Source organism: Rhinoderma darwinii, chromosome 5 (assembly GCF_050947455.1).
Source record: "Rhinoderma darwinii isolate aRhiDar2 chromosome 5, aRhiDar2.hap1, whole genome shotgun sequence".
NCBI lineage: Eukaryota > Metazoa > Chordata > Amphibia > Anura > Rhinodermatidae > Rhinoderma > Rhinoderma darwinii.
This window is the reverse complement of record NC_134691.1, coordinates 249,042,846-249,056,679: the sequence shown is the minus strand read 5'-3', so window position 1 is coordinate 249,056,679 and position 13,834 is coordinate 249,042,846. Positions and strand designations below refer to the sequence as shown.

The following is a 13,834-nucleotide window of genomic DNA, read 5'->3' as shown; positions in this document are numbered from 1 at the left end:
TTTTTCAAAATAAAAAAACACTAATCTACATTACAGCGCTGATCAAATTATGTAGGAGATAATAAGGGTACTTATAATCTGGTGACAGAGCCTCTTTAGCCATAGGGATAAATAAGCCTAATAACAGTGACTTTCCTAGCACTCAATGCATCAATACTTGCCTACTGAGAGCAGTTAAATGATGGTCTGAATCATGATCATCTTTCCTACAGCTCAGCTTCTAATAAACCCTTAATTACTTCATATAGTTCCAAAGCCAGCCTAGCTGGTTCACGGCAAAACTGGTCTCCCTGGGTATTTAAATCATAGCTCCACCTTTGGACCTATTTTATTGACGTGTTGTATTGCAGGAACTTTACTTATACATATTATTAACTATTGGTTGCTCGGATTATAGAAGAGAGCAGCTGTGGGGAAATCATATTCCTTGCAGCTGCTCTCCCCATAATATCATCAGCAGGTTACAGGTCGTGGATAATGGATCATGAAAGCCAGTAGCACACTGCAGCAACACTTCAACTCTCTTCATTGACAGAAAACCAGTACCTATATTCTTGCTAATGGGCCTGGGAGAACCGTGGCTGCTCTTGTCTACAATCTAAAATCGCTCCATGTTTGTCAAGGTGAATATTTGTTTAGGAACTGCTCATAATACAATTTACCAAGGCTCCCTGCACACGGGCGTAGCCGTAATCCCGGTCCACGATTACGGCCGGCCGTGGATATTCGTCCGCATTTGCGGTCCGTGCTTCCATTATAAAGGTATGGGTCATAGAAATTAATGGAACCATATTTTGATATGCAATTACGGTCCGTAATTGCAGACCAAAATTACGAGCGTGTGCATGGGGCCTAAGGCTGGGGTTAGACCTAGACTTGTTTTGTAGTAGCGATAAATCACTGTCCATTAGGAATGAATTAGGCTAGAGCTACTTGTCCCACAACAAAAAAAATAAAAAATGATAATAATATTATGTCAGTGATAAATCAGTCCATAGGAATGGATTAGGCTGGAATAATTTACTTCACTACAAATAAAAAGAGATAGAGAGAGAGAGAGAGATATATATATATATATATATATCTCTCTCTCTCTCTCTATCAGTGAACACTGGAATACATTGAGTAGCTTGAAAATCTCATCAGAAATCGCTCCTGACAAATATATTAGCCCTAAAACGAAGAAAAAAAAAAAAAAGGCTACCAAATCTTTTGACTTTGTAGATTTAAAAAAATAAAATTAAAAAAGTCAATGAGGCAGATTTAAAGCAACCCTCCAATCCCGAGACAACATTTTAAAGACGATTATGTATATGGAGTAATAGCTGTTGCCCTTTACATGTGCCCTTCTGGTGTGGACCTGCCGTTTTAGAGTCCCCCCTGTGCAGCTCCAAAATGGCTGCAGCGCTTCTTAGACTAGGAGCCTGAGACACTCCCGCTGTTCTCGGATCGACCAGAGCTGCTCACGTGAGCAGTTCTGTCCAATCTGCAAACAGAGGGAGTGTCTTAGATTCAGTCTAAGAAACGCTGTGGCCATTTTGTGGCAACATAGGGGACCCTAAAACGGCAGGTCCACGGTATAGGTGGACAACTAAAGGGCACCAGGTAATCTTACTCCTTATATCCCAACCACATATATAATCTTGTCCGGAGACCGGAGGGTCGCTTTATGAAGACTGGCGTTTCACACACCAGTCTTAAGATACTACAGATTTATTACGAGGCAAATGTCTCTTAATAAATGTCTAACATCTTTCCACTGGCCATGCACCACAATTTTGGCATAATGACCAAGCCCCTTCCCCCATCACATAAAAATATTTACTAACCTCACCACTTCTCTTCACCAGGTCCCCCCTGCTAGCTCCTGAAAAGGTACAGATGCCAGGCAGAATCAGTACCTATGCAACGCAGAACTCAACATCTGTGCTGTATGGGACGCACCACAAATTACATTGAGTGCTGCATCCCATAGGTAGTGAAGCTGCCCAGCATCAGTACCTTGAATGAGCTGCAGCATAAAGAGGGAGCCAGAGGGGACCCGGTGGAGAGTAGAGAAAAACGAGAGGTGAGGGGGAATATAAATATAGATTTTTTAATGTATCCGATGGGGAAGGGGGTACTCCGATCGTAGAGGGTGCGGTAAGGTACCTTGCTATGGCCAACAAGCTAAAAACTGATTTTTGCTGTAATCTACACGATTGATTACTGGCGTAAATTATATATAAAAAAAAAAAATATATCAGGGTGCAGCTATTGTATTATCATAAAAAACCTTGCATTGTCCGATGGGACTAGATTAGATAATTGCGGTTTATGAATACCCCAAGGGCCCATCCACATGGCTGTATTATGGATTTGTGTCACACATGAAATGCCCATGGCCGCAGGCCGCCAGGTTTACTTACCTCCTGACGGTCGCAGCCATGGATCAGTGCTGGTCCCCATTTCCTCCTCAGGAGACGCCAGCGCTCACTTCCGCTTCACTCTGTTGTGTCCCGTAGGGTGTGAGCACACGCTCATGCCCGCTCTTAAAGGGCCAGCGAGCACACCTGAATTAAAGACCAAATTAGCCAATGAGCACCCTGGACTATAAGAGGGGTCCAACCCCTTCCTGCATTGCCTGAGCGTTGTTGTCGTTTACCTATGTTTGTCTCTGCAAACGGTCCCTTAGTGTTTTCTATTTCCCAGTGTTCCCGTTCCTGTTACCTGTATCCTCTGTCCCATGCTATCCAGAACCAAGTGCCGTATAGAGTGGAGTCGAGCTGCGCTAAGTACTTCGCCTGTCCTGTTACACCACGTCTGGCGTCTGCCTGCTGCCAGTCTCATCCGAGCCGGTCTTGCTGCCAAAGGTACACCTATTTGAACTATAGACTTTGACCTGTGTCCGATTGGCCAGCTGCCATACTGTTAAGGCAGTACGGCCCAGTGGGTCCAAGCACCCAACGTGACAATACAGAACTGTAATACAGCGTCGGTAGACTGTGGGTCCTATACCGTTCCTCTGCTTTTTTTGGCGGCCTCACGATTGAGTCATTAGGTTGCAGTCCCACATGCCGTATTTGCTGTGTATTTCACCAGTGTAAAGATACGCTGCATTAAACTGTTAATGTCCAATGACAAAAATATTCTGCAACTCAGAATTCCCAATTTCTTACAAAGCGGAATATTTTTCCCATAGTCTTAACCCCTTAAGGACGCAGCCTAGTTTTGGCCTTAAGACTCAGAGCCCATTTTTCAAATCTGACCTATTTCCCTTTATGTGGTAATAACGTCGGAATGCTTAAACCTATCCAAGCGATTCTGAGATTGTTTTCTCGTGACACATTGGGCTTCATGATCGTGGTAAAATTTGGTCGATATATTCAGTGTTTATTGGTGAAAAATAGCAAAATTGAGAAAATTTTGAAAAATAGCATTTTTCAGAATTTAAATGTATCTGCTTGTAAAACAGACGCTTATACCACCCAAAATAGTTACTAGTTCACATTTCCCATATGTCTACTTTAGATTGGCATCGTTTTTTGAACATTCTTTTATTTTTCTTGGATGTTACAAGGCTTAGAACATAAACAGCAATTTCTCATATTTTTAAGAAAATTTCAAAAGCCCTTTTTTTTAAGGTACCTCTTGAGTTCTGAAGTGGCTTTGTGGGGCCTATGTACTAGAAACCCTGATAAAACACCCCATTTTAAAAACTAGACACCTCATAGTATTCAAAACAGCATTTAGAAAGTTTTTTTTAACCCTTCAGGCATTTCACAAGAATTAAAGCAAAGTGGAGGTGAAATTTGAAAATTAAATTTTTCTTGCTGAATTTAAATTTATTACAAAAAAAATTCTGTAACACAGAAGGTTTTACCAGAGAAATACTACTAAATGTGTATTGTCCAGATTCTGCAGTTTTTAGAAATGTCCCACATGTGGCTCTAGTGTGCTCGTGGACTAAAACACAAGCCCCAGAAGCACCTAGTGCATTTTGAGGCCTCTTTTTTATTAGAATATATTTTAGGCAGCATGCCAGGTTTGAAGAGGTGTTGAGGTGCCAAAACAGTAGGAATCCCCCAATAGTGACCCCATTTTGGAAACTACACCCCTCAAAGAATTCATTTATGTTTGTTGTTACCCTTTTGACCGCAGTTTTTTCACAGCACCTATTTGAATTGGGCTGTGAAATTTAAAAAATTACATTTTTTCCAATAAGATGTCATTTGTGATCAAAATTTCTTATTTTCACAGGGAACAAAATACCCCATTTTGTTGCCCAATTTGTCCTTAGTGTGGCAATACCTCATTTGTGGTGATAAACTGCTGTTTGGGCTCATTGGAGGGCTCAGAAGGAAAGGAGCGCTATGTGTTTGTTGAAGTGCAGATTTTGCTGGTTTGGTTTTCAGGTGCCATGTCGCATTTGCAGAGCCCCAGAGGTATCAATGCAATGGAAACCCACCAGAAGTGACCCCATTTTGGAAACTACACCCCTCAAGGAATTCATTTATAGGTAATGTGACCATTTAGACACCATAGTTTCTTCACAGAACTTATTTGAATTGGGCTGGGAATTAAAAAAAAATATAAATATGTAGTTTTGGCTGAAAATTTCTTATTTTCACAAGAAATAAAATATCCCATTCTGTTGCGCAATTTGTCCTGAGTGCAGCAATACCCCATTTGTGATGATAAACTGACGTTTGGGCCTGTGGGAGGGCTCGGAAGGAAAGGACCACCATTTGGCCTACTGGGGATTTTCTGGTGCGAAGTCATGTATGCAGAAGCCCCTGAGGTACCAGTACAGTTGAAACCCCCAAGAAGTGGCCCAGTTTTAAAAACGACACCCTTAAGGCATTCATCTAGAGGTGTAGTGAGCATTTTGACCGGAGACATACAACCCATAAACTGTAATGTTGGTTCTCACGGGTACGGCAATACCCTACATGTGGCTGTTATCAGCTGCCTGGGTACACAGCAGGGCCCAGTGGGGAAAGACGAGGGGGGGATAAGCTGTGCGGAGGGCATCAGGGTAAGTAAAATTGGGGTAAATTATAAACCAAGGGATGTATGATCAATTTTAAAACACTTTCATACAGAGCTCTGGTTTTTCGGGACACGTGTCACATTGATATATTGTGTCCTCCCTTATCCCCCTCTTATAGCAGACTTTGCACCTCTTTTGACTTTTTCCCTTCTTGCCAGTTTGGGGAACTTCTCCTGGAAAGTGTTGCCCTTCTACGATGCGTGTGGCCTCGCTTCCAGAAGTACTGGGTGCCCCCCCCCTTCTTGGTCCCTAAAGAGTAGGTTCTCGATAACCACCTCTTGAAATTCCAGGAAAGTTCCCCTCTGGCCTGTACATCGACGTAGCACGTACGCATTGTACAATGCCATCTGTATGATGTGCCCGGCCAGCTTCTTATACCACACCGCATGGCGCTGTAGGGCTTCAGGACTTGATCTGACAAGTCCACCCCTCCCATGTACCTATTGTAGCCCAGGATGCAGTCTGGTTTGGGGGTCTCTGTACGGGTACATGTGTACTGGTGGGACATCTCTCGTGTCCTTGTACGTGACACACAATATGTTGGTGCTCGAATGTGCCCTGCGCTCAACCCCTTCTTGTTTGCCCTGCAGTCTTAGGGAGGCCTCTCAGGTTTCTTCCAGCAGTGCCGCGTGCCGCATGCCGCAGGACAGGAAGCGAGGCAGTTGAAGAGTGGGACGCTGGTGTAAAAATTATCCAAGTAGAGGTGGTAACCCTGGTCCAGCAGTGGGTGCACCAAATCACACAATTTTTGCATTAACTCCCAGTAAGGGGGGGGGGGGCATTCTGGGGGCTGAATACTGGTGTCCTTCCCTTTATGTATCCTAAATTTGTAGGTATACCCTGATGCACTCTCGCAGCTTATACATATTCACACCATACCTTGCCCTCCTATCCGGCAGGTACTGGCGGAATTGAAGCCTCCCTTTAAAATCTACCAGGGACTCATCAATAGAAATACAGTTCTCGGGGGTGAATGCTTGGGAAAACCGGGCACCGAAACGGTCTAATAGGGGTCTCCGTTTATACCAACGGTCAAACCTGGGGTCATCTCGGGGTGGGCACAGCTCATTATCAGTATAATGTAAGAAGCGAAGTATTGCCTAATTTATTTATTTTTTTAGGTTCCAGTTCAGTTCTGAAGTGGCTTTGAAGGGCCCATATATTAGAAACCCCTATCAAACACCCCATTTTAGAAACTAGACCCCTCAAAGTATTCACAACAGCATTTAGAAAGTTTATGAACCCTTTAGGGTATGTTCACACGGCAGCGTCCGTAACGGCTGAAATTACGGGGTAATTTCAGCCGTAACGGCATGTGCAGGCGCTTGAACGCCGCGTCCATTACGGACGTAATTGGCACTGCTATTCATTGGAGTCAATGAATAACGGCTCCAATTACGCCCAAAGAAGTGACAGGTTACTTCTTTGACGCGGGCGTCTATTTACGCGCCATCATTTGACAGCGGCGCGGAAATATACGCCTCGTGTGAACAGACAAACGTTTGCCCATTGCTTTCAATGGGCAGATGTTTGTCAACGCTATTGAGGCGCTATTTTCGGACGTAATTCGGGACAAAAAAGCCCGAATTACGTCCGTAATTAGTGTGTGTGAACATACCCTTAGGTGTTTCACAGAAATTTAGAGCAAAGTAGAGGTGAAATTTACATTTATTTTTTTTGTCAGAAAATCCTTTTTATACCATTTTTTTTTATAACACAAAAGGTTTTACCAGAGAAACGCAACTTAATAGTTATTACCCAGATTCTGCAGTTTTGAGAAATATCCCACATGTGGTCCTAGTGCGGTAATGCACTGAAGCACCGGCCTCCGAAGCAAAGGAGCACCCAGTGGATTTTGAGCCCTCCTTTTTATTAGGCACCATGTCCGGTTTGAAGAGGTCTTGTGGTGCCAAAACAGTGGAAACCCCCCAAAAGTGACCCCATTTTGGAAACTAGACCCCTTGAGGAATTCATTGTAGTTTTCTTGGGGTGCATGCGGCTTTTTGATCAGTTTTTATTCTATTTTTAGGTGGCGTGGTGACTAAAAAAACAGCAATTCTACTATTGTTTTTTTATTCTATATTTTTTTTACAGCGTTCACCGTGCGCTATAAATTACATATTCACTTTATTCTGCGGGGCGATACGATTACGGCGATACCAGATGTTTATAGTATTTTTATGTCTTATGGCGTTTGCACAATAAAATACGTTTTGTAAACATTCACTTTTTGTGTTACCATATTCTAAGCGCCAGAAGTTTTTTATTTTTCCATCAAAGCCGTGCGAGGACTTATTTTTTGCGTAACGAACTGTAGTTTCCATCAGTACCATGCGACTTTTTTATCTCTTTTTATTCCGTTTTTTGGGAGGTGAAGTGACCAAGCAATTGTGATTGTGGTACGGTTTATTTTCTTTTACGGCGTTCACCGCGCGGGATAAATAACGAAATAATTTTGTAGTTCAGGCCGTTACGGACGCGGCGATACCGATTATGTATAGTTTATTTGTTTGTTTATATATTTTTATTAATAATAAAAGGACTGATCAGGGAAAAAGGGGGATTTTTACTTTTAAGACTTATTTTCACACATCTTTTTTTAACTATTACTTTGTCCCACTAGAGGACATGCGTAGTGCAGTGCATTAGAGCTGTCAGCTACTCACTGACAGCAAGCATAGTGGGTCCTGACATCGTCAGGACCTACTAGGCTTCCGTCGATGGCAGAGCCGGACGCCATTGTTTGGTGTCCGGTTGCCATAGTCACCATCGCCAGCCGCTATCGCGTAGCAGGCTGCCGATTGTAGCTTAACCCCTAAAAAGCTGTGATCACTATTGAACACTGCTTTTCAGGGGTTAATCAGCGGGGACACAGCGATCGGTTCCCGCTGTAGGAGCGGATGTACGAGACAGCAGCTGGCACAGCTCCTGTATGTGTCGGGAGGACGGCCGAAATGGCCGTTACTCCCGCGACGTACTATTCAGTCGCTGAGCGCGAACGTATTGGTTAGTGCGACGGAATAGTACGTCGCTGAGCGCGAAGGGGTTAAGTTAACGTTTTCTGCAGCATATTTTTACACTGCGGAAATACTGCGGATTGTCATTTTTAGGCTGAGTTCACATGGGACAGATACAATGCGTAAAAGCACGCAGCATATCTGCTCTGTGCACCGCAGGGAATTCCAGGCGAAAAACCCCAAACTGTAGTGCAGTTTTTCGTCCGGAAAAGCCGCTGCGGAAAACTGCAGCATTTAGAAGGCCTGTTAGCAGGTCGGTCTCCCGAGAGGAGGTTTCATCCCAGGAGACCGCTGCAACGGCTGTCACATGGGATGAAACCTCATCCGAGGAGGGCAGCTTGGACGAATAAACAGACTTCTGGGTAAGTATAAGATTTTTTTATGAGTTGCACTTTTTACGGCGGAATCGCTGCAAATTTACCGCAAAAAACAACATCTGCTGTTTGTTGCGGGTTTTACCTACCCATTGAATGCAAAGGGAAAAATCAACAACAAATAAGCAGTGTTTACGCAAATACAATTTACATGTTGCGGATTTAAAAAAAAAAATAATAAATAAATAACGCACCACATGTCAATTTGAGCGTTTTTTCCGCTCAGCATTTACGCATGTGTATGAGATTTGTTCTCTCTCATCGAATTTGCTGCTATTGTATTATGCTGCGGATTTTCCGCAACTAGCTCCGCAGTATTTACGCTGTGTGAACAGACCCTTAGGCTACATGCACACATTGCATATTTTGCTGCGGAAAATATGCAGCAAAACCGCAGGAAAAAGCACACATGAAGGTGCGTTTTTCGGTGCGGTTTTTAAGTTTTCCTGCGCAAATTGGGTATTTTCATGCTACGGGTTTTGCTGCGTATTTCTGTATAACTAAAGGGATAGAAATCACAAGCGGAATCGCGGGATAAATTCACATGCCGCGTTTTCGAAAAAATACGCACTGCGGGTCAATTTACGTCCTGAAAAATACTGAAGCGTGGACACGAGATTCCCTGGAATCTCATTCTATGCTGGTACTGTATTACGCTGCGGTTTTGCATTGTGTGCATGGACCCTTACTGCATAAGACCGTTTAGATTTTTTTGGTGCGTTTTTTGAAGGGCTATTGAATAAACAGTGATATTTTTTCTTCATGTGATGTCATTTCCACCTCCTGTAAGAAACTCTGCAGCATATTACGCACAATATTGTAGTTTGCTGCGGAATTATCGTTGCTCATTGATTTCAATGGGGAAACACGCAGGAAATCAGTCCACTTTCCGCAGCAATAATTGACATGCTGTAGAAATAAGCCCTTATGAACACAACAGGGTTTCCCGGCCGTGTGGCGGCCATTGAAAAAACGGCCGTCACACGGCTGCAGTAGGAACAATAGACACCTAATGGGGCTATTCACACGACCGATTTTTTTGACGGCCAAGGAAACCCGGTGGGTGGGGGGGTCGGGCTGTGGCATTATCTACAGGGGGAAGTGTGTGGCAAAGATTTACAAATGAAATTCATCAGTTTTTAAAACGGACAGGGGAAAAAAAACGTATGCAAAACGAGTCAAAATCGGCTGTTAAAAACGGAAACACGGCCCGGAGCGTAATCGGAACTTGTGCAAACCAGCTGGGAAAAACTACCGATTTTATCGGCCAACACTCAGACCCTGTCGTGTGAATAAGGACTAAAACTACGCAGCGCAGGTGAATTTCAGGACATAATTTTTCCTCAGCGTGACTCACATTTGTTAAATCTCTTCCTTGTTGCTGCTACTGTATTAGGCCTAATTCACACAAACGTGTTAAACGTCCGTGGGACGGCCGTTGAAACAGCGGCCGTCCCACGGACTTATGTTATTCAATGTGGCCGTTCACACAGCCGTTGTTTCAACAGACCGTGTGAAGGGTCCGTGGGAAAATAGGACATGTCCTATCTTTTCACGCATCCCTCCATAGACTCAACTATGGGGGATGCGTGACATCGCGTCCCGCAGCGCTGAACACAGATGCACCTCGGACGTCCAAGATGCGCAGCGTTTGTGTGAATCAGGCTTTACGCTGCGTATTTTCCGTCCACAATTCCGGACAGAAAATACATTACGTGAGGACAAGCCCTAATAGTTTGCACCCAGCTTTCCCAGAGGTCTGACAGCAGAGGACAGGTCCGGAATTTTTTTTGTTTTGTTTTTTCAACAGGGGTCCTGTTCTCATGACAATGATATAATAATGGTTCTAGTAGTCGGGAAGCAGCTAAGCCAGTCTGTGCCCACACTTACCTGGTGACCGGGCTGTAAGGGCTGCGGGACCGGCGACGGGGGGCCGGTGACGAGTTGTCCGTTCTGTCAAAACCGCCATAGTTAGGGGAACGGCGGCTCGCCCGGTGTCCGCTGTAGCCAAGACTGGGTGAGCGGACTGGGCTGAGGGATTTCTTGCGGTGATTCCCGGGAGAAGCAGCTCTATACGCGCGGTCGCCTCTATAGGCCTTGGGCGTCTGCTTACTGTGCGCCGCGGCCTCCTCTCGCTTAGGCCTGTGTGAGGCCGCGGCCCTGAGTTCAGTTCTCGTCGTCTCCTCCTGAGGCCTCCAGGTCGGAGCGAGCAGCAGAGGCTCCGGGAGCAACAGGTTTCCTATCCCTAGTCTACTCCTTCGCTGATCGGTGCGGGCTCCACCGATTCGGGCTTCCTCCCTACGCCGGTGACCCGAGTCCTGCCTACGGGAGCCCCTCTTCCTTCTGTTTCTGCCAGCGTCCCCGGCCTGGCGTAGCAGAGATAACGGAGCCTGATGCAGCGCAGGGGAGGAGGGGCATCTATCCGAGGCCGGGGATGGGATTAGGCCTAGTCCGAGTACCAGAGGAAACTGAGTCGCCGGGCCTTGCTCGCCCTCTGACAGCGCGCCTTCTGACAGGGAACTCACGTCGTCATACTCCACTGTGCTGGCGGCGAGCGCCCCAACCTTCCTCCGCATGTCCCTCCTGTGGTCTCTCTGCCGCTTCTTCCTGGCACGGTGGCGTTTCCCCGCACTGGGAGCGGCTGGCACCTCGCCTTCCTCCACTAGGCCCATGTTCGTTGTCAGCGTCTCCTGTTCCCGCAGCTTGCGTTTCTTTCGCTTGTGCCGGTCCCTCCTCCGCCTTCTCCCTGAGGAGTCCCTAGGCCTCTGGCGGTGCCCGGACACGGACGAGGCCGCTGAGGAGGAGGTGGAGAGGGCCGGTCCGAGCGGCTGTGTGAGCGTTGAACTCCCAGGCATCGGGGGGCACAGAGGAGAGAACATCCCGGCAACACCTCCCCCTGCGCCCCCTGCTCCCGCTCTCTTACGTGCTCTGCCCGGGCAGTTAAATGTAACTTTGCGTCGACCTGTTGTGGCCTGTACGTTGGAGTCTTCTGTTCAGTAAGTTACTCAGTGGATCCCGGTTGAGCCGCTGCTCTCCATAAAGTCATATAACCGCTGCGCTCAGCCTCTCCATAGGCAGGACGACACTACAGGCAGGAAATCACTAGTTGCCCTGTAAGAACGGAGTGGCAGTGCCCTTGTATCTCACGGTCAGCTCATTCCAGCCCGTAGACAACACAGGATAATCCGGATAACTCAGCAGGTCCACACTTTCTCAACTTCCTATGTGATGTGAAGCAGGAGGCAAAGTCTCTTGATGGTGCAGGACTGGTGATTGGCAGCTGCCCAGGAAGCGAAGTCACGCAGGTCTGAAACAAGGAAGTAGAGCCGGCTCCATGCTCTTCTTCCCATCCACATACACCTCCCACCTCAACACATGGCAGGGAGGGGACGGCTCATCACAGAGCTCGGTAGGGCCTGAGTCATGCAATAGAACTATTCCTGGAGGTGGCACAGGAGGGAGATACCCAGCACTACTTTACCCCTGTCAGAGGAAAAGTACAAGACTAGTTGCAGCCTCCCTCTTATCTGCTCCTCCTCCACAGACTTTCTTGTGACTGCTCATTTCAGTTTTGTTCACTTATTTGTAAAAACTTTCACGGATAGTGTAGAAAATGGGTATATAATATATATGGTTTATTTTATTTTTTTCAATAATAAAAGGACTTGATAAGGGAAAAAGGGAGATTGTGTTTTGTTTTATTACTTGAAACTTTTATATTTTTTACAACTTTGTTTTTCACTTTTTTTATACACTTTTCTTTAGTTCAATTAGTTAAATGTAGTGCAATGTATTAGACCTGTGTCATTCACTGACAGCAAGCCGATTAGGCTTCGCCTCCGGGCGGGGCCTAATCGGCTTCCGTAAGGGCAGAGCAGGAGGCCACTGTTAGGCCTTCTGTTGCCATAGCAGCAGTCGGCAGCCCTACGATTGCAGAGCTGCCGATCTGCTGCCAACCACTAAGATGCAGCGATTGCTGCATCTAAGGAATTAATTGCAAGGATCGGAGCTAGCTTCGGTTCCTGCCGTTACAGGTGGATATCAGCTGTAACATACAGCTGACATCCACCGCTGATGATGCCAGCTCATCTCCTGAGCCGGCGCCATCTTGACGACGGCTACGGAAGCCTTTTAGGCCTCACCTCTAGGCAGGGCCCGGAAGGTTTCCGTACTAGGCAGACCGTGAGTCCACTATTAGGCCTCCGGTTGCCATTGCAGCCACCGGCACACCGGCGATTTCATTGCTGGGGTGCCGATGAGCTGCAAACACCTTAAATGCAGCAATCGCTTTTGACGGCTGCATTTAAGGGGTTAATGGCGGGGGTCGAAGCTAACTTAAGTCCCTGCCATTACAGCAGGGAGTCAGGTGTAAGATACAGCTGACATCTGGGGATGATGGCGCCGACTGAGCTGAGCGAAGCCATCCATTTGTCGTAAGTATACGACATTTTGCGGGAAGCATTGGCTTTCCATGACGTATACTTATGACAAATGTCAGGAAGGGGTTAAATGCATCTGCTTGTAAGACAGACGGTTATACCACACAAAATAGTTACTAGTTCACATTTCCCATATGTCTACTTTAGATTGGCATCGTTTTTTGAACGTTCTTTTATTTTTCTAGGATGTTACAAGGCTTAGAACATAAACTGCAATTTCTCATATTTTCAAGAAAATGTTAAATGCGCTTTTTTTAGGTACTAATTCAGTTCTGAAGTGGCTTTGAGGGGCCTATGTAATATAAACCCCCATAAAACACCCCATTTTATTCAAAGCAGCATTTAGAAAGTTTCTTAACCCTTTAGGCGTTTCACAGAAAAAGTATACAGTCAAGTGGAAGTGAAACGATTTTAGCTTTATGCTAATGATTTTCTTAATAGACAACTGGGCGTGTTTTACTCTTTGACCAAGTGGGCGTTGTGGAGAGAAGTGTATGACGTTGACCAATCAGCGTCATACGCTTCGCCCCATTCATTTACACAGCACATAGTGATCTTACTAGATCACTATGTGCAGCCACATACACAAACACTAACGTTACTCAAGTGTCCTGACAGTGAATATACATTACCTCCAGCCAGGACGGGATGTCTATTCACAATCCTGACACTTCGCTAGCGTTTGTGTGAGATTTACAGCAAGGCAAGCGTAATCTCGCGAGATTACGCTGTAAACTGTCATTTAAAACGAGATTACACTTGATGTGCTGTAAATCTCACAGAAACGTTACCGAAGTGTCAGGATTCTGAATAGACATCACGTCCTGGCTGGAGGTAATGTATATTCACTGTCAGTACACTTGAGTAACGTTAGTGTGTGTGTATGTTGTTGCACATAGTGATCTAGTAAGAGTACTATGTGCTGTGTAAATGAATGGGGAGAAGTGTATGACGCTGATTGGTCACTGATTG

The 13,834-nt window shown here is 45.7% G+C and overlaps 1 protein-coding gene across 1 annotated transcript in view; it reads right to left on the bottom strand.

Moving 5' to 3' along the window:
* Positions 1-11,846, bottom strand: part of CDK13 (cyclin dependent kinase 13) — a 172,570-nt gene extending 160,724 nt beyond the window's left edge. Inside the window, exon 1 of the mRNA XM_075827037.1 lies at positions 10,314-11,846. Within this exon, the coding sequence (XP_075683152.1) occupies positions 10,314-11,302 (989 nt within the window). The 5' untranslated portion in view covers positions 11,303-11,846. The remainder of the gene's footprint in view (positions 1-10,313) is intronic.
* Positions 11,847-13,834: the final 1,988 nt, after the last annotated feature.